The sequence below is a fragment of the Tachyglossus aculeatus genome, chromosome 16, assembly GCF_015852505.1.
Source record: "Tachyglossus aculeatus isolate mTacAcu1 chromosome 16, mTacAcu1.pri, whole genome shotgun sequence".
Taxonomy (NCBI): domain Eukaryota; kingdom Metazoa; phylum Chordata; class Mammalia; order Monotremata; family Tachyglossidae; genus Tachyglossus; species Tachyglossus aculeatus.
In genome coordinates, this window is record NC_052081.1 from 39117891 (window position 1) to 39142896 (window position 25006).

Below are 25006 nucleotides of genomic sequence, written 5' to 3' on the forward strand. Positions count from 1 at the left end.
GGTTAGCGTCAGAGGAGCTGAGTGTGCAGGTTGGGTTGTAGTAGGAGAGTCGGTTGTGGTATTGTGTCATATATGAGCAGGGAGGGAGTTCCAGGACGGAGGGAGGATGCGGGCAAGGAAACCGCGCTGGGATCAATGAGATCAGGTTACAGTGAGCAGGTGGGCGTTAGATGAGTGAAGTGTGCGAGCAGGTTGTAATAGGACGTCGCTGAGGTAAGGTGGGAAGGGGGAGAGCTGATTGAGAACTTTCAAGTTGATGGTAAGGAGCTTCTGGTGCAGAGATGGATGGGCAACCATTGGAGGTTCAGGGAAATGGGAGACGAGGACTGAATGTTTTTTCAAAAAAAGGAGCCGGGCAGCTGAGTGAAGCGTGGATCGGAGTCGGGAGAGGCAGGAAACAGGGAGGCTGTTGCAGCAGTCTGGGTGGGAAATAAGTGCTTAGATCAGGCTGGCGCATTGGATTCCATTTTCCATACCTTTGTCTATCCCTGCATCATTGGACATTGTACTTCTTCGTTGAACGCACTCAGTTCTGAATTGTGATTGCAGAAAAGTGGCAGAGCCGGGATTACAACGCGGGTCCTTCCAACTCCCAGGCCCGTGCTCTATCCATTAGGCCACCCGTTTTCTACATTATCAGTGACGCTCGTCAGCCTCTCCTCTTCAAACGTCAAATCCTGTTTCAGCCACAACTCAGGCACAGTTAGATCTTTTTTAAAAATTTTTTTATGGTATTGGTTACAGTTAGATCTTTTTTTTTCAATAGTTTATGGTATTGGTTAAGCGCCTACTCTATGCCAGGCACTGCACTAACTGCTGAGGTCGATACAAAGCTAGTCAGGTTGGACTCAGTCCATGCCCCACATGGGGCTCACAATCTCAATCCCCATTTTACAGGTGAGGTAACTGAGGTGCAGGGAAGTTAAGCGACTTGCCCAGAGTCACAGAGCAGACACGTGGCGAGGCTGGGGTTAGAACCCAGGTCCTTCTGACTTTTAGGCCCGTGCTCTAGCCATTGGGCCGTAGTGCTTCTCTATACAATTTTGGCTTAAGTGATCCAGATAGGTATTTGTTTCCAAGCCCCAAACGGCTCAGTGGTTTGTAAATTTGCCACTGGATTATATGGTGAGTTACGGAGAGTTAGGGTGTAGGCTCTGCTTGGATGGCGTGACTAATTTCTACAGGTTGCAGTCTGACTCCCTAGTAAAATAAAAGTAAATCCCTCAGAATTGCAGCCGGAGAATCCATGAACCGTCGAGGGTAATCACTCTGCTTTTCCTTCCCGGGGTTCTCAGTCACAACATTAATATTTTCTCACAGATACTTAAATGATGCATGATTCCTTCTTGGTATGTATAAGGCCATATCAAAGGAGCCATTAAGACTGATAATGTAAATGAATTAAGCAGCGTGGCTCAGTGGGAAGAGCACGAGCGTTGGAGTCAGAGGTCACGAGTTCAAATCCCAGCTGCGCCACTTGTCAGCTATGTGACTTTGGGCAAGTCACTTCTCTGGGCCTCAGTTCCCTCATCTGTAAAATGGGGATTAAGACTGTGAGCCCCACGTGGGACAACCTGATCACCTTGTAACCTCCCCAGCGCTTAGAACGGTGCTTTGCGTATAGTAAGCGCTTAAGAAATGCCATCATCATTATTATTATGATTATTTATTAATGCCTTGATCTTAGTGTCTGCTTTGGTATCTGAGATATATGACACATGTACACACACACACACACGTAGATTTCAAAGGCTGTACAGAAATTGGGGAAGAGCCAGGAAGAGCAATAGTATGATTTGAGGAATGACAAAAATGCGGTTCCATGAGGGAAGGTTCAAAGAATTGAAGTTGTCACCCCTGCAGAAGAGAAGGCCGAGGGGGGCCTAGTAACGCTGCAAGGTTTTTCCGAGTAGGGCCCCGTCCACCTGTTCTTAGGGTCCGCAGAGGGGACAAAACCAGAAGAAAGGAGGGGCAGAAATCACAAGAGCATCCATCTGAGTCCCCAAGAGGAACTTCTGTACCGTAAGGGTCGTCATTTCTTGGAACTAGGTACTGAGGTAGGTGGAATTTCCATCTCTGGAAAGTTTTCAGAAACAACCAGCCCCCCAGCTGGCCACTAGATAGCCTGAGGGGGCATGAGGTTAACCTCGCACCCACATCCCACCCAGTCCTGCATTTCTCTGAAACTGCTACAGAGACCTTCAGAAACCTAGACTTCCTCCTACCCAGAGTGGCCCCGGGAGAGACAGACAGACCTGGGCCAGTCACTCAGCACCCAGGAATAATAATAATACATATCTATCCTATTTATTTTATTTTGTTAGTATGTTTGGTTTTGTTCTCTGTCTCCCCCTTTTAGACTGTGAGCCCACTGTTGGGTAGGGACTGTCTCTGTGTGTTGCCAATTTGTACTTCCCAAGCGCTTAGTACAGTGCTCTGCACATAGTAAGCGCTCAATAAATACGATTGATGATGATGATGATAATAATAATAATAATAATAGTATAAAGCACGTACTATGAGACAAGCACTATTCTAAACGCTGAGGTAGATAGAAGCTAATCAAGTTGGACACAGTCCCTGTCCCGCAGGGGGCTCACCGTCTTAATCCCCATTTTACAGATGAGGTAGCTGAGGCCCAGAAAAGTGACTTGCCCAAGGTCACACAGCAGACAAGGGGCGGAGCGGGGATTAGAACTCAGGGCCTTCCTACTCCCAGGCCCTTGCTCTATCCACTAGGCCGGGCCGCTTCCCTTGTGTGCAGGGCTCTGTACTAAGCGCTTGGGAGAGCGCAGTGCAACAATAAGCAGACACATGTTCATCTCCCTCCAGATCAAAGCATCTGTTCCCCCGAACTTTAAGGCTGGGGAGTAAACCCAAATTCGGTACCCTAGGAGGAGTTTTTCCCAAAACTAGTAACAATGATGGTTAATGCTAGTAATAATAATAATAATTTTGGTGTTTGTTAAAAGCTTGCTATGTGCCACGCACCATACCAAGCGCTGGGGTAGATACACGATAATCTCGTCGGGCACAGTCCCTGCCCGACACAAGGCTCATAGTCTGAGTGAGAGGGAGAACAGTTTTTTAAATCTCCATTTTACAAGTGAGGAAACAAAGGCACAAAGAAGTGAAATGACTTGCTCAACGTCATGTAGCAGGCAAGGGGCAGGAACCGGGCTTAGAATTCAGGCCCTCTGATTCCCAGTTCCATGGTCCTTCCACCCAGCCATGCTGTTTCATTAATAATAATAATAATGGTATTTGTTTAGCGCTTACTATGTGCCAAGCACTGTTCTAAGCACTGGGGTAGATACAGGGTAATCAGGTTGTCCCACGTGGGGCTCACAGTCTTCATCCCCATTTTACAGATGAGGGAACCGAGGCACAGAGAAGTTATGTGACTTGCCCAAAGTCACACAGCTGAGAAGCGGCGGAGCTGCGGGGAGATCGGTTCTGCTAGTACAGTCGTGAGGAAGGGTGATTGTTTAGTCTGGAGAAGAGAAGACTAAGAAGACTGTCCTCGAATTCAGGTTTCCCTTACGTAGAGGGGAGTTTCTCACTGGAATCGTGTTTCTTCGTCTTCAGACTGAACCACCCCAACGTCGTAACGGCCTGTGACGTTCCTGAAGAGATGAACTTTCTGGTTAACGATGTCCCCCTCCTTGCGATGGAGTACTGCTCAGGAGGGGACCTGAGGAAGGTAATGTTGGGACCCGGCCAAGCCCCGAATGCGTCTCCTTGGTCGGCCCCGTTCCCTCGTAGGGGGGTGGGCTGAGGGTTCCCCAAGCTCGTTGTGGGCAGGGAAAGAGTTTGACAGCTTTGTTGTTTGTACGCTCCCAAGGATTTAGGTCCGTGCATATAGTAAGCGGCCACTAAATACCATTGATTAATTGAGGGATTAATAGGTAGCATCCCCTTTCCCCTTCCCCCTATTGCTGAGTAATAGTAGTAGGAGCCGTAGTATTTATTGAGCGCCGGCTGTGTGCAGAGCGCTGTCCTAAGCTCTAGGAGAGAATTCACAGATCAATCAATCGTATTTATTGAGCGCTTACTATGTGCAGAGCACTGTACTAAGCGCAGATGAGAGTTGGCCCCAGTCCCTGCTCACCCAGAGCTCACAATCTAAAAACAGGGTGGAGGCTCCATGGTAACTGAGAGATTCACAGAGTTTCTGAAACCTGCGTGAAAGCCTGTTTTTTTTCTTGTGGTTTGCAGATTTACTTATTTTTAGCAGCTATTTGGAAATGTAACGTGTTAAGCCGTCCTTTCCCTCCTCACCCTGCCCGATTGGAAGCTCAGCATCTCTATACTGATCAGATTCGCTCCCCCGGATAAAAGTTCCCTTTCGGAAAGGGGCTCACTGGTGGTCGGGGGGAACTTCTGCCCAAGGGTTGGGCAGGGGGACTGAGTGACAGACCTAATTTTTTTTCCTTTCAGCTCCTCAACAAGACAGAAAATTGCTGTGGACTTAAAGAGAGCCAAATACTTTCTCTACTCAGTGATATAGGTAAGTAATCTGGGGTCTTTAAAATGTACTTGATCAAATAATTGTTGTTTTAATGTTGCATATGACCTAATGATTGCAGAGGGCGAAATATGCAGCTTCGGTGCTCAGGGCATAGTAATGTAAAACACGAATACCAGTTTCTCACGGCTTAAAAGAAATAAAGACTGACAATGAAACCACGAAGCCAAGTTGAATGCAGTTGTTTCTTCCCAGAAGGGTCTAGTTCATGGAAAAAAGTTATAACAACAGCATCTGTTGACACCAAATAAATTCTATTCAGAATGGCTGTAATTTAGTACTTAAGAAATATTCATTCAGTCTTATTTATTGAGGGTTTATGCAAAGCACTGTGCCAAGTGCTTGGGAGAGTACAGACACATTCCCTGCCCACAAGGAGCTTACGGTCTGGAGATTGGCCCAGTTCTCCCAGGGCTTACATTTGCTCCCTGCTACAAGTGAGACATTCTGGGAGAAGCACTGTTCTTTCGGACCACCGAGGAGCCATTCAGCAGAATCATGGTTTAGGCATCATTGCACTAAACTAGTGGGATGAAAGAATCAATCAGACATATTTATTGAGCACTTACTCTGCAGAGCACCGTATTAAGCCCTTAGGAGAGTACAGTTCAACAGAATTAGCAGACACATTCCCTGCCCGTATCAAGCTTAAGGTCTAGAGGGAGAGACAGACATTAATATGAAAGAATGAAAGGTCCTCCCGAAGTGTTTGTATAATGTACTCTCAAGGGCCGTGTTTTAGGCCCTGGAGAATCGGGCTTATTGTTATTTAGGTGATTTTCTGAAGGGATTTCAACTGCTCTGTCACTACTGCTCTGGCATATGAGTTACTAGCTCTCTATTATGAGATCTCACAGGTAGGTGAGGCTGACTCACTTCTGACTCTTGGCTTTAAAAAGTCAATCAGCCGTCTTTCCCCCCTGCATTCTTGCTCCTCTCCCACCACACCCCATCTTTTATGCCTCGCCCCCACAAACCAGCATATTCATTGTGTCTCGTTCTTGTCTCTCTACCAGCCTTTTATAGAAATCCCTTTCCCTGCCTATAAACCACAGCTCACCGTCTTCAAAGCGTTTCTGAAATGATATCTCCTTCAGGAAGCCTTCCCTGACTGATCTCTCATCTCCCCCACCCTATTTTTCTCCCCTACTAGCACTTCCGCGACTCTAAAGCACTTGGGTACCCAAACCCCCTCCACCCCAGTGACCCCAACACACACCACACCAGAGCGCATAGATGTATGTCTTTAAACCATGTTGCTTGCCTCTTCATGTAATATTTAAGCCCTTAATAAATACGATTGATTGATTGATTTATCGAGTGTCTGTCTCCCTTGCTAGATTGTAAAGGATCAGGTCAATTAACTTGGTTGCACCCTCCCAAGCGCATAGCACAGTGTTCTGCACAAGGGAAGTGCTCTGTCAATACTCTTGATTGATAGATTGAGCAGCAGTCAGACCTGCTGGGGTGTGAGTGATAAATTTCACAGGCTCTAAATTCAGCCATTTTCTCTAGGGTCTGGCATTCAGTATTTGCATGAAAACAGAATTATCCACCGAGATCTAAAGCCTGAAAACATCGTTCTCCAGAATGCTGATGGGAAGGTAGGTGAAATTCTAAAGTAGCATTACATTGCCGTTGTCCACGTTGCGGGAGAAAGTAGCGACGAGCTTCCAGGATTAATAAGTGGCTTTATAGCCTTGCCCCTTGCTTTCCTCTTGGCTGAGGAGTGAGACTGAATTAGCATATTTTTCCACCAGGTACTGCCTCTATTTTTTCTCATATCTACAGCCGATCGGCTTTTCAACCCAGTAAAATCCCAGTTTAGGGTTCACTTAGTTGCTCAGGCTTAAAATGGGTATTTGAGACGTCTTCGTGATCCTTTGAAGAGTTATGCTTGTTTTGGGTTCATCCCCCCACCCATCCCTACACACACATCCAATACGACCTCTGTAGTTTTATTGACGAAACCTGTTCTGATTTCAGGTATTTTTTTTCTTTTAAGTTTTCAAGTTGTCAGAAATGAATGTATACCTTTCTTTCAGGTAATTCACAAAATAATCGACTTGGGATATGCCAAAGACCTTGATCAAGGAAGTCTGTGTACATCTTTCGTGGGGACTCTGCAGTATCTGGTGAGTTCCTGTAAATCGGGGATTTCTTCAAACAGTGTCCCTTCTCTAATATTTCTGGAGGGCCCAATCTGGGTCGAGAAATAATCCTCTCTTTTTCTCCAAGGCCCCTGAACTGTTTGAGAATAAGCCTTACACAGCCACCGTGGATTACTGGAGCTTTGGAACAATGGTGTTTGAAGGAATTGTGGGATACAGACCTTTTCTGCATCATCTGCAGCCATTTATGTGGTAAGAGATTGAAAACTCCAGGCTAAAAGGCGGCTTCTCTGGGCTTGTTAGTCATAGAGAAGCAGCGTGATTCAGTGGAAAGAGCCCGGGCTTTGGAGTCAGAGGTCATGGGTTCAAATCCCAGCTCTGCCAGTTGTCAGCTGTGTGACTTTGGGCCAGTCACTTAACTTCTCCGTGCCTCCGTTCCCTCGTCTGTAAAATGGGGATTAAGACTGTGAGCCCCCCGTGGGACAACCTTGTAACCTCCCTAGTGCTTAAAACAGTGCTTGGCACATAGTAAGCGCTTAATAAATGTCATCATTATTATGTGCCATCAGGCCAAGAATGGAAGGTGAGGCTGGGGTCCTGGGGGGCTGCGGTGGGCTCGGGCCACCCCCAGTTACAGAGGGAGGACCTTGAAGGGGGGCTGGGGTCGGAGCAGCCAGTGGAGGTCTGCCTCAAACGGACCCATAGTGGTTGGCATTTGCCTGTGGTGAAGACGTATGTCATTTTCCGTTCGCTGCAGCAGGGCGAGTGGTTTGCTGTGTGATTTTGGGCAACTCACTAAACTTCTCTTGGCCTCAGTTTCCTCATCTGTAAATTGGAGACAGGCCTCTGGCTCTCTCTCCACCTCTTCAATTCCGTGGTATAGTGGATAAGGAGAATGTTTGGCATGTCCTGCCCCGGCTGGTAGTGGAGCATTGCTAGCGCATAGTGGCATGCGAGATCATAATCAGTCAATCAATCAATCGTATTTATTGAGCGCTTACTATGTGCAGAGCACTGTACTAAGCGCTTGGGAAGTACAAATTGGCAACACATAGAGACAGTCCCTACCCAGCAGTGGGCTCACAGTCTAAAAGGGGGAGACAGAGAACAGAACCAAACATACCAACAAAATAAAATAAATAGGATAGAAATGTACAAGTAAAATAAATAAATAAATAGAGTAATAAATATGTATAAGTGTACGAAGCAGCGTGGTGTAGAGGAAAGAGCACAAATCTGGGAGTCAGAGGACCTGGGTTCTAATCCTGGCTCTGCTACTTGCCTGCTGTGTGACACTGTGCAAGTCGCTTAACTTTTCCGTGCCTCTCTTACCTCATCTGTAAAATGGGGGTTAAGACTGTGAGCCCCGTATGGGACAACATTCATTCAATCAATCGTATTTATTGAGCGCTTACGGTGTGCAGAGCACTGTACGAAGCGCTTGGGAAGTACAAGTCGGCAACATGTAGAGATGGTCCTTACCCACCAGCGGGCTCACAGTCTAGAAGGGGGAGACAGACAACAGAACAAAACATGGAGACAGGTGTCAAAATCGTCAGAACAAATAGAATTAAAGCTAGGTGCACATCATTACCAAAATAAGTAGTAAATATGTACAAGTAACATAAATAGGGTAATAAATCTGTCCAAATACATATACAGGTGCTGTGGGGAGGGGAAGGAGGTTGGGCGGGGGGCATGGGGAGGAGGAGAGGGAAAAGGGGGCTCAGTCTGGGAAGGCCCCTGGAGGAGGTGAGCTCTCCTCATGTGGGACAACATCATTACCTTGTATCTCCCCCAGCGCTTAGAACAGTGCCGGGCACCTAGGAAGTGCTTAATACATGCCATAAAAAAAGGCTCTGCAATAATAATAATAATGATGATGATGATGGTGGTGTTTGTTAAGCACTTAGTATGTGCCAAACACGGTTCTAAGCACTGGAGGAGATACAAGGTAATGAGGTTGTCCCACATGGGGCTCACAGTCTTAATCCCTATTTTACAGATGAGGGAACTGAGGCACAGAGAAGTGAAGTGACTTGCCCAAAGTCACACAGCTGACAAGTGGCGGAGCCGGGATTTGAACCCATGACCTTTCACTCCCAGGCCCGGGCTCTTTCCATTAGGCCACACTGCTTCCTTGTAGCATTTTGTATTCCCTCCTCCCTCAGTCCTACAGCACTTACGTACGTGTCCGTAATTTATTTTAGTGGCCTTATTCCCCTAGAGACTGTGAGCCCCACGTGAGCAGGGGAAAGTACCTGCAACTCTGTTGCATTATGGTCTTCCAGGCGCTTAGTACAGAGCTCTGCACAAGTGCTCAGTAAATCCCAGTGATTGACTAAATCTGGTTCTTTCGTTGGGGAATCAGGTGGAAAATCACTTAGTCATCACTAGCTTGATTTAGACTTTGAGGACCACACAGGACAGGGACTGTGTCCACCCCGATTATCTTTTATCTACCCCAGTGCTTAGAAAGGTACCTGGCACATAGTAAATGCTTAATAAATACAATAATAATAATTATTATCATCATCATCATCATCAATCGTATTTATTGAGCACTTACTATGTGCAGAGCACTGTACTAAGCGCTTGGGAAGTACAAATTGGCAACATACAGAGACAGTCCCTCCCCAACAGTGGGCTCACAGTCTAAAAGGGGGAGACAGAGAACAAAACCAAACATACTAACAAAATAAAATAAATAGAATAGATATGTACGAGTAAAATAAATAAATAAATAAATAGAGTAATAAATATGTACAAACATATGTACATATATACAGGTGCTGTGGGGAAGGGAAGGAGGTAAGATGGGGAGATGGAGAGGGGGACGAGGGGGAGAGGAAGGATGGGGCTCAGTGTGGGAAGGCCTCCTGGAGGAGGTGAGCTCTCAGTAGGGCCTTGAAGGGAGGAAGAGAGCGAGCTTGGCTGATGGGCGGAGGGAGGGCATTCCAGGCCCGGGGGATGACGTGGGCCGGGGGTCGATGGCGGGACAGGCGAGAACGAGGTACGGTGAGGAGATTAGCAATAATAATAATTATTATTATTGTCATTTTTGCAGGCATGAGAAGATTAAGAAGAAAGATCCCAAGCACATATTTGCCAGTGAAGAGATGTCGGGAGAAGTACGGTTCAGTAGCCATTTACCTCAGCCCAACAGCCTCTGCCGGTGAGTGTGCCGTCCGTGTCATTTAGGCATTCGAACATCTCCAGTCGAGCTGGAAAGTCAGGCCAGCTCCCAGAACTTCTGGAGCCGAGAAACCGTGGCTTCGCTTGACAAGTGACACGGAGACTGAGCGGCCAGGTGGAGACAGGTGGCCAGCTCTGAGGGGGAGATGGGCGGGGAGCCGGTAGATTTCCCGCAGACACCTTGGCTAAATTTTGAGGATACATCCATTTAGTGCTCAGTAAATACGATTGAATGAATGAATGAATCATGTTCTGTGCACACTGGACCGGGTACGTCCTCGGCCCCGCCTCTTACATTCACGCCTGAGCAGAATGCATATCCTGCGTGGCCGTGGCCCTCCCACCATGGTCAAGGAACTCACTCCCTGTCCCCAGCAGGCTCTGCGCACGCAGGGCTTGGTGTAAGAGCCACTGCTGAGCCTCTCTTCACTTCCGGAACAAAATATCTGACACGTATGTATTTATTTGTACGTATTTGTACATATTTATTATTCTCTTTATTTGTACATATTCTATTTATTTTATTTTGTTAATATGTTTTGTTTTGTTCTCTGTCTCCCCCTTCTAGGCTGTGAGCCCACTGTTGGGTAGGGACCGTCTCTATATGTTGCCAACTTGGACTTCCAAGCGCTTAGTGCAGTGCTCTGCACACCGTAAGCGCTCTATAAATACGATTGAATGAATGAATGAATGAATGAATATCTGACATGTGCGTATTTATTTGTACGTATTTGTACGTATTTATTATTCTATTTATTTGTACATATTCTATTTTATTTTGTTAATATGTTTTGTTTTGTTCTCTGTCTCCCCCTTCTAGGCTGTGAGCCCACTGTTGGGTAGGGACCCTCTCTATATGTTGCCAACTTGTACTTCCCAAGCGCTTAGTACAGTTCTTTGCACACAGTAAGCGCTCAATAAATTCGATTGAATGAATGAATATCTGACATGTGCGTATTTATTTGTATGTATTTGTACGTATTTATTACTCTATTTTATTTGTACAGATTCTATTTATTTTATTTTGTTAATATGTTTCGTTCTCTGTCTCCCCCTTCTAGACTGTGAGCCCGCTGTTGGGTAGGGACCGTCTATATGTTGCCAACTTGGACTTCCCAAGCGCTTAGTACAGTGCTCTGCACACAGTAAGCGCTCAATAAATACGATCGAATGAATGAATGAATCCATAAGCATTTCGAGCCACCGGTTAGCTTCCCAGACACAACTTACAGATTCAGACAAAAACCTGATGCATCAATTCCGTTAAAGAAATCCTGCCCGGGGATTATTTTTTCTTTTCCTTTTTTCAAGTCTTGACTACCGATGAACTCTGAACGCTCCTTCAGGTGCTTCTAGGATTGTAATCCATTTTGTGTGTGAGCTTCTTGCGGGCGGGGATTCTACCCTTAAACTCTGTCATATTTTCTAGTTTAGTACTCTGCGGCAGTAAATGCTCGATAAATACCCCTGATTGAATGATTGATAAGAGGCCCCAAGAGAGTAAGCAACTTACCCCAGAGACAGGGACGGCCCCGGAAAGTAGATCATCAGTTGAGTTTGGCCCCTTTTCTGCCAAAGCTTTTCACGTCCTCCAGGAGATCCTCCGACCCGGTGTCTGACAGCGAGGTGTTCAAGACTCTGTCTCTGAGATGAGTTTTCTTCCCAAAGACCAAGCTCTAAGGGCCAGAACATGGTAGACTAAACCCAGCCCCATGTAGTTGTTTCCTAGAGTGCAGTGGGAGCCGGGCCGGTTGTCAACGCAGAGATGGGATGGAGAGATGTTCAGCAGAGGTGGACGTTTGAATTCCGCCGGAGCTGAAGCCGTTAGGTGCCCCTCCAGGGGTGCCGGGGTCACAGTGGCCGTTACCAAGTTGGGGGGCTGCTGGCCTAAGTTCAAGGGGGTCTCCTCGGGCAGGGGGCTCAGTGGAAAGGATCCCCAAGTCTCCTGTGAAAGGAAACTCAGCCGGACTTCGGTGGGCAATCAGCGACCGTTATCGAGCGGTCCGTTTGTCCCCTTCATGCTTCACTGTAAGGTTGGAAATTAGAAGACAGGGCAGGTAAGTGAAGAGCCAGAAAATATGCAAGCAAAGTAAGCCGCCTGACTTGAATACTGGAAGACGTTTTCACTCCTAAACCTGACTCTGAATTCTGCGTCTTTTTGTTGGCTACCGTGTGGCTTACCCCTGGCGTGTTCGTTCTCTGTTGTAGCCTGATAGTGGAGCCAATGGAAAATTGGTTGCAGTTGATGCTGAACTGGGATCCTCAGCAAAGAGGGGGAGGTATCGACGTCAACACGAAGCGGCCGAGATGTTTTCTACTGATGGATCAAATTCTGCACTTGAAGGTCGGTCTGAACAGATGCTGCTTTGTATGTGCTAAAATGACAGAGTAAATCATTTTTATCTTCATTAATAGTTATCTGGGAAGGAAATGGATATTCCCAGGACAGTCTTCCTTTTTGGGTCTTCACCTTCTCAGTTCTCCTGTGACTTCCGTAAAGCTGCTTGTAATTAAGCAGAAGGGTGGAGTTGATAGCCATTTTAGCCTACTGCGTAATTCACCTCACAGGAATTGGGATGAGCATGCGGCTTTTTCTTTTTTTTTTTGTTAAGCACTTACTGTGTGCCAGGCACTGTACTAAGCTCTGGGGTGCGTGCAAGCTAATCAGGTTGGACACCGTCCATGTCCCACATGGGGCTCACACTCTTAATCCCCATTTTACAGATTGACATAACTGAGGCCCAGAGAAGTGAAGTGACTTGCCCGGAGTCACACAGTGGACAAGTGACAGAGCCAGGATTAGAACCCAGGTCTTTATAACGCCAGTAAACTTAGTCATCCGTATGGAAACCTATTTATCTAGCCCACTAACAAAATTATTATTATTTTATTTAAGTGCTTATTGTTCATCAAACACGGCTCTTAAATGCTGGGGACAAAGGCAGTCTTCACTTAAGATTCTCAGTTGGTTCCCAAAAAACAAGATGTTAAATTGACTTTTCCCATAGGAGTGAAATGTAAATAGGTTTTGTCCATCCAGGCAGCCTACCCGGAGAAGTTACTGAAAGCTGCTCCCCACCTTCTTCTCTCGCCTTCACCAAAACCAACAGCTAAACGACTGCTGAAACAAGCAACGTTAGCAAAAAAAAAATTCACACAACCAAAATTCCCGATAAGTCCGTTAGATTTAAGGTGCCGAAAGGCTTCTTTCCCAGGCCTCTGTGCCGAATTTGAGGCCGTATTTTTTTCTCCAAGAATTGATGCAAATGGGTTTCATCTCAGGCCACGTTCGCGGTCATTTTAAGGAACAGATTGGGCCAGATATTCAGAGGGCTCAGTTGGATTTCTAAGGGGTCATTTGCAGGGACAGTCCAACGTCTCTTTCTCCCGTCTCTGTCAGCTCTGATTTGTCCCGCCAGCTCTAGCCTGAGTAGCCTGGGGAAGTTGGATGGAAGAGCTGGAGGGAAGAAGTCCCTAGAGATTGTGTTGCGGGAAAACGCCAGCTTCCAGATCATGTTGAGGAGCAGCGTGGTTTAGTGAAAAGAGCCTTAGCCTGGGAATCAGAGGGCCTGGGTTCTGTTCCTGGCTCTGCCCCTTGCCTGCCCTGTGATCTTGATTACTTCTCTTAGCCTCAGTTTCCTTATTTGTAAATCGGAGGTGCCAGCCCTGCCCTCCCTCCCATCTTGCACCATGTGGGACAGGGTCTGCATCCAACTTGATTACGTGGTATCTACCCCAGCGCTTAGCACAGCGAAAGCACGTAAGAAGTACCACAAGTATCGTTGAAGCCGAAGCACGGCAGGCGGGGAATGGGGAAAGTACTACAACAGTGAGCCGGGTGGAGGAGCAGATCTGGGGCCTGCTTGTCACTGTTAGCAATGAGAGAGTTCTGGGTATCTCCTTAGTGTTGCTCCTTCGCGCGGTGCCCCCGCTTCTCCTCTTCTGAAGAGGCAGAGGCACCAGAAGTCTCCAGGAGGAAGGGAATGTTGAGGTCTGTGGGCATCCGTGGGCAGTGGCAACAGTCCAGACCCCCTCAGATCGCCCACCCCGAGAGATTCAGGAGTGCAGATGAAGTTAAAGAATTCTCAGGAAGCAGATATCTGTCCAGAATTGGTTTTCAATCAGTCAGTCAATTGTATTTATTGAGTGCTTAATGTGTGCAGAGCACTGTAATAATAATAATAATAATGATGGCATTTATTAAGCGCTTACTATGTGCAAAGCACCGTTCTAAGCGCTGGGGATGTTACAAGGTGATCAGGTTGTCCCACGTGGGGCTCACAGGCTCAATCCCCATTTTACAGCTGAGGTAACTGAGGCCCAGAGAAGTTAAGTGACTTGCCCAAAGTCACACAGCTGACAATTGGCAGAGCCGGGGTTTGAACCCATGACCTCTGACTCCAAAGCCCGGGCTCTTCTCCACTGAGCCACTGTACTAAGTACTTGGGAGAGTACAATATAACAGTTCAGTCAATCAATTGTAGTGAGCACTTAATGTGTGCGGAGCACTGTATTAAGTACTTGGGAGAGTACAATATAACAATAAGGAGACACATTCCCTGCCCACAACGAGCTTAAGTGCTGACTCTATGACAAACACTTTTCTAAGCGCTGGGGTAGATATGAGTTAATTAGATTGAACACAGTCCCCATCCGACCAAGGAGATTGCAGATGACATTCACAGCTTAGTCAGGATGTCAGTGACCCCCACACGCCTCCCTTCCCTCGACGCCTAACTGGAATTGGCAGCCGCTGTTTCCTCTGATCAATCAATGAATCGTATTTATTGAGCGCTTACTGTGCGCAGAGCACTGTATTAAGCGCTTGGGAAGTACAAGTTGGCAACATATAGAGACAGTCCCTCCCCAACAGTGGGCTCACAGTCTAGAAGGGGGAGACAGAGAACAAAACCAAACATACTAACAAAATAAAATAAATAGAATAGATATGTACAAATAAGATAAATAAATAGAGTAATAAATATGTACAAGCATATATACAGGTGCTGTGGGGAAGGGAAGGAGGTAAGATGGGGGAATGGAGAGGGGATGAGGGGGAGAGGAAGGAAGGGGCTCAGTCTCTCGAGGGGTTGCGTAACTAGTTAGGGTAACTAGTAACTAGTTAACTCTGATGTTCTCTGGTGCCGATTTTGATGGCAGCGTTCAGAGTTCATTAGGTCATCTTCCTTAAAGGAAAGCCTCAAGATGTGCGGTAATCCTCTTGGTCAGAATGTGCTCCGTATCGCGAAAAATCCGGGGCTCTTTTACGAAAACAGATCGAGGGAGCCTACAAGCATCTCTCTGTATCAGATGTCTTTAAATTTCTTTTCTTTTTTTTTACCCTTTACATGTTCCCAATTAGACCTTGGCTAGCATTTACTGTTTTTCTTGGGGCCACTGTTCCTTGTTGACGCATTCTTTAGTGGAGAGTCAAAATGCTTTTTATTTCCCCTCTGATGGCATCCTAGTAGAACTTACTCACCCGCTCCGTCCAGGGGTCAGGCCAGATCCTTAGACGCTTGTAAAGGTCAATCCAAGATGGAATTTCTCGGGGGAAGCTAGATCCAGCAATGTTCAGCTCGGGCCAATTGAGAGAAACGGGGATGAGGCCAAAGCCGAGTTCAAGAATGCTGTCGTTCTGTAGAACTTTTATAATCACGAGCCCCCGACGGGCCCCTTATTTATCATCCAAAGAGTGATGCTGGTTAAACACTGGGATGGGCTGCTGAGAAATGGAGGAAATATCTTCTCCGGTGACCTAGTGTGAGCTCGTTATGGGCAGAAAACACGTCTGCTAACTCTGTTGTATTTTACTTTTGAGAAGGAGCGTGTCTTAGTGGCTAGAGCACGGGACTGGGACCCTGTATTGTACTCTTTATTCATTCATTCATTCAGTCATATTTATTGAGCGCTTACTGTGTGCAGAGCACTGGACTAAGCGCTTGGGAAGTACAAGTCGGCAACATATAGAGATGGTCCCTACCCAACAGCGGACTCACAGTCTAGAAGGGGGAGACAGACAACAAAACAAAACATGGAGACAGGTGTCAAAATCGTCAGAACAAACAGAATTATAGCTCTGTGCACATCATTAACGAAATAAATAGAATAGTAAATATGCACAAGTAAAATTACCCTTGAAAAGGAGCGTGACTTAGTGGCTAGAGCACGGGCCTGGAGTCAGAAGGACCTGGGTTCTAATTCCGACTCTGCCACATGTCTGCCGGGTGACCCTAGGCAAGTCACTTCCCTTTTCTGGGCCTCAGTTACCTCATCTGCAAAATGGGGATTGAGAATGTGAAGCCCATGGGGGACGGGGACTGTGTCCAACCTGATTAAGGAATCTAGCCCAGTGCTTAGAACGGTGCTGGGCACATAGTAAGCACTTAACAAGTACCACAATTTCCAAGTGCTTACTACAGTGCTCTGCACATAGTTAGCGCTCAAGAAATACCATTGAGAGCACCCCCCAACCCCCCCTCAGGCTGGAGGCAGGGGGATGGACTAGATGAACTTTCTGGAGCCCAGGATGGTTGGGCCTGGTTGTGCTAGAGGTGGAGGATGTTCAGCATATCAGAGACTTCATTGTGAAAAACTCTTACCAATAGCTAAGAATACCCCAATTACTGTTAAGCACAATTATTCTCCTCTTTCGGGAAGAGTTTAGGGGAGTAAGTGCTTTCCACATTCTCTCTAACCAGAAACAAAAACTGGGCAGGTGTTTACTTCCAAAGTCAAGTGGAACCCAGCCAGGATTGTAAGAGCTGCTCAACTCTCTCGCCAATTCAAGAGAGGCGGAAGTCTCGGGGAAGACTGAGTAATTCCTCTTTCCGGCCAGCACGGAGCCGAACACAAAGTCGCCGTTCAAACAGATGGCGATGGGAATGATGAAATAAAGGAAAACCTCATAACAGTCCCCATTATTTCACTTTTAAGATTAGACTGACAAAGAGGCCTGGAGGCTATACCACACAGTTTTTCCAGACCGAGGGACTGAAATCCACTTTCCATTGAAAAGTCATCTTTCTGTAGGGGGCTGTCACCTAAATGTTCCTGTTGACAATTGGAGTAGCGGTAATATTAATTGTTCAGGGGTTAATATAGCCCCTTTCCTCAAAGATGTCCAAGCACTTTCACGGATGGATGTGATCTTTTGTAATTGGATAATAATGATGATGATGATGATGATATTTGTTAAGCACTTACTATATGGCAAGCACTGTTCTAAGCACTGGGGGAAACACAAGCTAATCAGGTTGGACACAGTTCATGTCCCAAATGGGGCTCACGGCATTAATTCCCATTTTACAGATGAGGTAACTGAGGCCCAGAGAAGTGAAGTGACTTGCCCAAGGTCACACAGCTGACAAGTGGGGGAACGGGGATTAGAACCCAGGTCCTTTTGACTCCCGGGCTCCTGTTTTATCCACTGGACTACACTGCTTCTTAAGCCCTGGTCGTTCTTTTGAAGAGAAAATGACTGAACTTTGTCTATTCCCCTCTTCTGTTCTCTTTTTTTTTTTTTAACAGATTGTACACATCCTAAATATGACTTCTGCGAAGATCATTTCTTTTCTGTTGCTGCCAGACGAAAGCCTCCATTCCTTACAGTCACGCATCGAGCAGGAAACCGGAATAAGTACTGGGACCCAAGAGCTACTCTTGGAGATGGGAATTTCTCTGGATCCCAGGAAACCTGCTTCTCAGTGTGTGATAGATGGAGTGGTAAGAGATTGCCGATTTATTTCAAGACTCTCGGTAGCTGTGTATAGCCCACTGAAAGAAATCCTGCCATTCTCCTGGTTCCATCTTTCTTTTGTCCATTTTTTTCGGGATTGATCTCTTTCCCAGTGAAAGTAGAAAAGCCACCGTTCTGACCTTTGATTTTATTCCCCTTGCGTTTATAACGAGGTCTATCAGGCATGACCCTTTCCCTCCCCACACCCCATGTCCTTCCACTTGACTAGGCCCCCTCGGTGATGAGCTGCTTTAGAGTTTCACCTAAGGCCTTCTCGGAGGCAGAGAACTCATTCTCAATCCTTGACCGCCCGGGTTATCTGATTTCTTGCCCCTACCTCAACAAGAACCTTGCATTGGCATGTCCGCCGTGATGTACCCAACGATGAGCTGTGGTGACGACTTTAGAAATAATGTTTGTCTTCTCCCCATCATCACTACCCCATAGACCTAGGCACTAAACAGAACTCCACCTGCCAGCCAACGTGGCAACCTAACCAAGGGCCCCAAGAGAGACAGCCCACTTTCCAACCTCTCCGAGTCGAATCTAACGCTCTGGTTTCTCGTTTGGTTTGGTTTTTTACCAGAGAGGCTGGGATAGCTACATGGTTTACTTATTCGATAAAAGCAAGATCGTCTACGAGGGGCCGTTTGCTTCCAGAAGTTTATCCGACTGCGTCAATTACATCGGTACGTCGATTTCACTCACTGCTGAACTAAACTCTGCCTGGGTTGGCCGAGGGGTGGGAATGGCCCTCCGGCATTCTTCGGGAGGTCGGGTTGCGGGGTGGTGGGGGGGTGACCTGTGACCTCTAGCTGTCCAGGGTGACCTGAAAATCCCAAATTGGACTTGGCCGGGGACGACCACACGTTCGACGGGAGACAAGCCCATCTGCGGGATCGGAGGGGCGGTGTCTCCGTCGTTCAGTGTTGCCCTGCACTGGCTTTTAGATCGGTCACCGAGGAAAAATGAAAACCATCATTCCTAAAGCATTTCCTTATATGACATTCCATTTAAGCACTCAGGAAATACCACTGCTTGATCTTCAGTTGACCCACACAATTCCGACGTTGAGAGGAAGGGGCGGGAATTTCTGAAAGATCAGTCAGTGGTGTTTATTGAGCACTTTACTGTGTGCAGGGCACTGGACTAAACACTTGGGAAAGTACAATGCAATGGAGTTGGTAGACATAATCTCTGCCCACAAGGAGCTTAAATTTACAGGGGGATGCAGATATTAAAATAGATTACGGGTAAGGGAAATAGTAGAATATAGGAATAAATATAATTGTGGTGGGTCTGAGGCAAATATCAAGGTACTTAAAAGGTACACAGCCAAGTTCATAGTTGACGCTGAGGGGACTCGTTAAACCAATCAACCAGTCAATCAGTGGTATTTATTAAGCACTTGCGGTGTGCAGAGCACTATACTAAGCACTTGGGAGAGTACTTTGTAGGCACATTCCCTGTCCACAGCGATCTTACAGTCTAAAGAAATGGGTAATAAATGCCCAAGCCTATTAGTAACGAGAAGCCGGATCCTCCTTGCAGTAGGAACAGTAACCGCCAATTCACTGGTCATTTGCCCGCAGTCTAAAATCCGGCCAGACCTAAAGGAAGTGAGACCTAAAATAAATTCGACTACTGCTCCAGGGACTGGGATTTGCGGGCAAGCCCCGATAAAGCAGATTAAAAATTTTCAGGCACCTACTGTAAAACACAACAACAACAACAACAAACCAGCTCGAGATTGCCATAGATAATGCTGGGGCACAATCATTTAGCTTTCCCAGGGCAGACTCTACGTAATCTCTCTTGTGAGCACACAAGTAAACCAGAATGGCCTAGAATGCACTAGTCACATCCTCTGTCACTTCATTTCATCGTAGAATGACTTTAAAGTGGTTCTGCGACGTTACCGCCATGTTCCGGTCTGGGCCGCTTTGGGGATTTTGTTTTGGGAAACTCACGTTTCCTTCAGCCAGTGTGGGTTATTGTAGGACTATGACTTTGAATAAGCAGGGTTGTACCCCCAACCCCAGAGGTGGATTTGGCTCCGATGCTGCCGAGGCCGGATCGAACGGATATCTGCGAATGGGAGAGCAAGGTACAGAGGGAATAAGCAGTGGGGCCTAGTGGAAAGGGACCTGGGTTCAAATGCTGGCTGTGCCATTGCCTGTTGCGTTCCCTTGAGTGAGTCCCTGAACTTCTCTGGGTTTCAGGTTCCTCACCTGTAAAATGGGGGTTCAGTATCTGTTCTCCCTCCCCCTTAGATTGTGAGCCCCATATCGGCCAGGGACTGTCTGACCTGATGATCTTATATCGAGCTCAGCATTTAGTACAGTGCTTGGCACCTTTTAAGTGCTTACATCCTAATCATCATTATTACTATTAGGGTTGAGCAGGGATTAATACAGGTGGTTTGAGGCGTGAAGTGCACAGCAGCAGAAAGGTAAATAATGCTCTGAAACTTTCCTGAAGGCTGCTTCTTGGGGAAGCTCCCAGAAATTATGGAAAGCGGTCAGGGAGGGAAAACTTTGCTAGCTTTTGTCCAACAAGACCAAAAAGGTTGTCGTCCGAAGGTTTTCGAAATGTGACCAGAATCCGTTATGGAAGGAAAGTGCACGACTGAGGAGATCAGCGGATTAGAGACTAGGCTGGAGTGAGCTGCCTGTCTTCAGAGAGACTGAGAAGGTGGTTACCGTGGTTCTCTGAGGTGTTGCCCGACAATTCCCTGGTTGACACGACATTTAGTGCAGCTTCGTAAAGTTTGGTTTTCACTAACTGTGAAAAGGCCATCTGCTGCAAAGAAGATGGAGAATTTTTCCCAGTTGCATTGGGCCTGTTGTTGGGAGAGTCTCGGATGGAGTGGTGATGGGTGTGTGTATCCTGTATGTGTATGTGTGTAGAGCAGGGCACAACAAGCCTCACACACAGATGGACTGGGAACTAGACAACTTCCTGGGGAGAAAGATGAGAATTACCAAGATTAAATGAGGAAAGACATTTTTCCAGGATTCAGAGCCAGACAAATCAGGAAGCGGAAGCATTTAACGAGGAAGGGAAATGCATGTTGATGAGATTCAATAGCAGGGGTTTATTTAGGGTCTGCAGAGAAAAGGCAGAAGGCAGGGCATCAAGTCCGGGCATTTGAATGGAAACTAATTACCTCCCAGCTTGAACTATCGAGTTTGGGACCTATCGAATTCGGCAGCCACAGGCTAACCAGGCTGGGCCTACTTTACCTTTCCTTTGGGGTGGGGCAAAAAACAGTTTGTTGGGTCAATCACTGATCTTCATTGAGCACTTAACAGTGTGCAGAACACTTTACTAAGCGCTTAGGAGAGTACGCTACAACAGAGTTGGTAGTCACGATCCCTGCCCACAAGGATTTAGAAAAGTTGTGCACAGAGTCCAAACTTCAGGACCTTTTCAATTTCAGTCAACTCTTTACTCCCGCGGTACAGGGATTTTTCTAGTCTGTTCACTCTGCTGCCGGTAGCATCTAGCTGTACGGTTTCATTTGCTCAACTTAAGACTCTGCTCAGAGTCAGCGTGACTTTCGGTCGCGAATGGATGGCCGAAATGATATTCTCGCAGGGAAATGATACCATCTCCTGTGCCCGGTGAACGGTAATCGGCCGGCGGTATTTAGTGGGCGCTCACTGTGGGCCGAGCGCCGGCCTAAAGCTAAATAAATAGAATGGTTGAAAGTAAGCTTTGCAAAAAATCTCGTTTGCCTCTTCCATCCAGTACAGGACAGCAAAATCCAACTGCCGATCACGCAGCTCCGGAAAGTGTGGGCCGAAGCGGTCCACTACGTGTCTGGACTGAAAGAAGATTACAGTCGGCTCTTTCAGGGTCAGAGAGCAGCCATGTGAGTTGATTCTGCTCAGAGGAACGGAGGTGACATGATGACTCGTTAGATGGTTTCTGACCACGGACTGGAGGCGGTGTGGCCAAGTGGTGAGAACCCAGGCCTGGGAGTGAGAGGATCTGGGTTCTAATCCCACCTCTGCCACTTGCCTGCTGTGCGACCTTGGTCAAGTCGCTTCCCTGGACCTCAGTTTCCTCTTCTGTTAAATGGGGATTCAGTGCCCAATCTCCCTCCCCCTTAAAGCTGTGAACTCCACATGGGTCAGGGACTCTGACCTACCTATCTCTGACCTACCTGTCTGGTGTTTAGAACACTGCTTGGCACATAGTAAGCGTTTAACAAATGCCCCAGTTATTCAGTCGATAAAAGAGTGGTCAGGTTTGACTTGGAAAGCTCCGTGCAGAACAGTTTTTCCCTCCCTCCCAGAATCCTCCCTTTCGGTGCCGAGTGTAGAAGGGGAGAGGGTTCTGGTCTTTGAAGCCTGCTGCCGGCAAACTTCTTGTGCAGTGCTTGGCGCTTCTGGTCCGGGGAGAATATTGTAGCCACAGGGCGCGAAGAAGGAATGGTCAAGAGGCCAGGCCCCAGTAGCCGGGGTACGGGTTCTACACCGACTGTGGGAACTTGGAGTTCGGGGTCCCGGCAATGCCCCACCCGCACACCATTTTTCTGTTGAACATCCTGACGAGATCTGTTCCTTCTGCTAGGTTGAGTCTCCTCCGCTATAACGCCAACTTAACAAAAATGAAGAACACCATGATCTCGGCATCTCAGCAACTGAAAGCTAAACTGCAGTTTTTTCATCAGAGCATTCAACTTGACCTGGATAGATACAGCGATCAGATGGCTTATGGGATATGTAAGTGTCGGGGGAAAGGGGTGGGCAGGGGTGTTGGAGATCCCGGGACCCCATACTTCCTTTCCTACACAGACAACCCTTGTGACTGTGTTTTTTGCTTATTGTTGGCTTTCTGTTGCATGGAAGGAGGGAGCCTCCTCAAACTTCTTGAACGGAATCGCTTTGTGTAGGAAAATTGAGGAATTATGGGGAGCTGTCCTTCTTAGTAGTATACCAGCTCTTCATTTTGAGTGTGGGAGGGAAAAGGGGGCAAGAATTTGAGTGGGGTGGAGGCCAGGCTTCAAAGAGCTAGTAGGCCACCGTTTTGGATCTTTTCAGCCCAGATTGGAGAGGCGTAAATCTTTTGAGAGACCTGGCCCGAGCGGAGCTGGGAGTCCAGCTCGGACAGGCACGGGCCCGGCTCATTGCCCCCCTCATTTCCAATTGAGTTGGGCTCCTGTAACATCCCTAACCATCAGGTTGGATGGCAACCTTCTAGGACAGTGAGCCCACTGCTGGGTAGGGACTGTCTCTGTATGTTACCAACTTGTACTTTCCAAGCGCTTAGTACAGTGCTCTGCACACAGTAAGTGCTCAGTAAATACGATTGATGATGATGATGATGATGATGACAGAGTCCTGGACTGGACAAACCAAAGGTGTGACCCAACAGAGCCATAGTTGTTGCAATTCCTGGGTGGTGTCCGTCTCCCCAGCTGCAGGTGGCACGATCCAGCGCCACATGTTTCGTGGCCTCGGCCTCAGGGCAGCCTCTGCCTCAGGGGCAGGGGGAGAGCCTGAGCTGAAAGCTGGTCTTTCAAAAAGCCAGAGGAAGTGACCGGAGGAAGCCAGAATCAGTTCCCAGAAAATTACTCTGCCGCTTTACCCTCTCCTGGAATGTAGATTGTCTGTGTTTGAGACTTCCAGGTTTTGTTTCTGTATAGAAAGTTATAGTCACTCGAATGATGGGAAAATACCCAGTTACTCCAGGAATCAAGCGGCGGGTGTTTGGGGCTCTTCTCTTTCTTTTGTGTATGCGGCTTTGTGTGAAACGATTTTCTTTTCAGCCTCGGAAAAAATGCTGAAGGCCTGGAAGGAAATGGAAGAAAAAGCCATCCACTGTGCACAGGTGACGCTACTGAAGGCTGGAGCTTAGAGCTGAAAGAGAACAGAGGCGGCATGAGGGAATCTCCTGGGCTCAGGGGGAGAGGACACACTGTTTCTAAGGTCTTTGGAACGTGGCCAGCGATAAGGCGATCTGGAGAATGGCGGCTTGCTCAGCCTCGCCCAGGAGCAGCCAGAGAAACTGTCTTGCCCTGTCCCTTTTTTCAATTAAGCAGCCAGTGGTGTTGATTGAGCACTTACTGTGTGCAGAGCACTGTACAAAGTGCTTGGGAGAGAACAATATAACAATAAACAGACACATTCCCTGCCCTCAACATGCTTACAGTCTAGAGGGGCAGACAGACATTAATAGAAATATAAGGAAAAGCAAAGCCAGCAGATGTTGGTCCCGCCTTGCTGGGCCCAGAGGCAACAGTGCTCGTAGCCCCTTTCTTTCTTGCCACCACTACTAGCTTGGTATCTGATGGTAAAGGAGTGGGAAAGACGGTGATGGTTGGTGGCTTTCTCCTGACAAGGAAGGGGGAAAAGGAGGCCTAGAAGAAAGGAGAGATGAACATGGGGGAGACCCTTCCTAATACGAAAATACTGGAGAATCTACAGTGGAGTGAAGGGGAAAGGTATATATCTTGCTTGACATGGAGATGATCCATTTACGATTTTACTTTTACGTTGATTGATTAAAAGACTGCCCAGGTTGGTCTTCCGTCAGTGCCACTTTATGCCCATCGCATGATGATGATGACGTTATTTTGGGATCGGTTAAGTCCTTACTCGTTTTAGGCGTTGGAGTGGAATCCGGCTAATTAGGTCAGGCGCAGTTCCCGTCTCCCATGGGGCTCAGTGTTAGGGGAAGGACAGCAGCCCGGCCTAGCGGAAAGAACACAGGCTTGGGAGTCAGAGGACCCAGGTTCCGACTCCTGGTGCCGCTGTCTACTGTGTGGCCTTGGGCACGTCACTTAACTTCTCGGTGCCTAAAGTTTCTCATCTGTAAAATGGGCCCTCAATACCTGTTATCCCTCCTATTGAGCCTCATGTGGAACAAGGACTGAGTAATTAAGCAGCGTGGCTCAGTGGAAAGAGCCCAGGCTTTGGAGTCAGAGTTCATGGGTTTAAATCCCGGCTCCGCCAATTGTCAGCTGTGTGACTTTGGGCAAGTCACTTAACTTCTCCGTGCCTCAGTTCCCTCATCTGTAAAATGGGGATTAAGACTGTGAGCCCCCCGTGGGACAACCTGGTCACCTTGTATCCCCCCAGCACTCGGAACAGTGCTTTGCACATAGGAAGCGCTTCACAAATACCATCATTATTATTATTACCTCAGCTTGACCCATAGTGAGCACTTAATGAATACCACCGTTATTATCCGGTTCTACTTCCAGAGTTTCACACAGGGTGTGGAACCTAGTAAACACTTAATAGATACCCAAATTATTATTACTGATGGAAACTATCGTTGGGGTTTCAAACAGCTGTAACCAGAATGCTTTACAAGTGGCCCCCTGTAGATTATTATTTGAGAAATACCTGCTTCTTCGTTCTGACTGTGGTAAGAACAACCACTAAAGCAGTTGAAACAGAAGACCCCTAAAGACACTTG

At 47.2% G+C, this 25006-nt stretch overlaps 1 protein-coding gene across 1 annotated transcript in view; it reads left to right on the forward strand.

Moving 5' to 3' along the window:
- Positions 1-25006, forward strand: part of CHUK (component of inhibitor of nuclear factor kappa B kinase complex) — a 39838-nt gene that overhangs the window by 6145 nt on the left and 8687 nt on the right. Inside the window, exons 3-14 of the mRNA XM_038757756.1 lie at positions 3589-3703; positions 4441-4510; positions 6044-6132; positions 6574-6663; positions 6767-6891; positions 9707-9814; positions 12043-12178; positions 17365-17559; positions 18159-18261; positions 21326-21449; positions 22154-22305; positions 23352-23413. Of these exons, the coding sequence (XP_038613684.1) occupies positions 3589-3703; positions 4441-4510; positions 6044-6132; positions 6574-6663; positions 6767-6891; positions 9707-9814; positions 12043-12178; positions 17365-17559; positions 18159-18261; positions 21326-21449; positions 22154-22305; positions 23352-23413 (1369 nt within the window). The remainder of the gene's footprint in view (positions 1-3588; positions 3704-4440; positions 4511-6043; positions 6133-6573; positions 6664-6766; positions 6892-9706; positions 9815-12042; positions 12179-17364; positions 17560-18158; positions 18262-21325; positions 21450-22153; positions 22306-23351; positions 23414-25006) is intronic.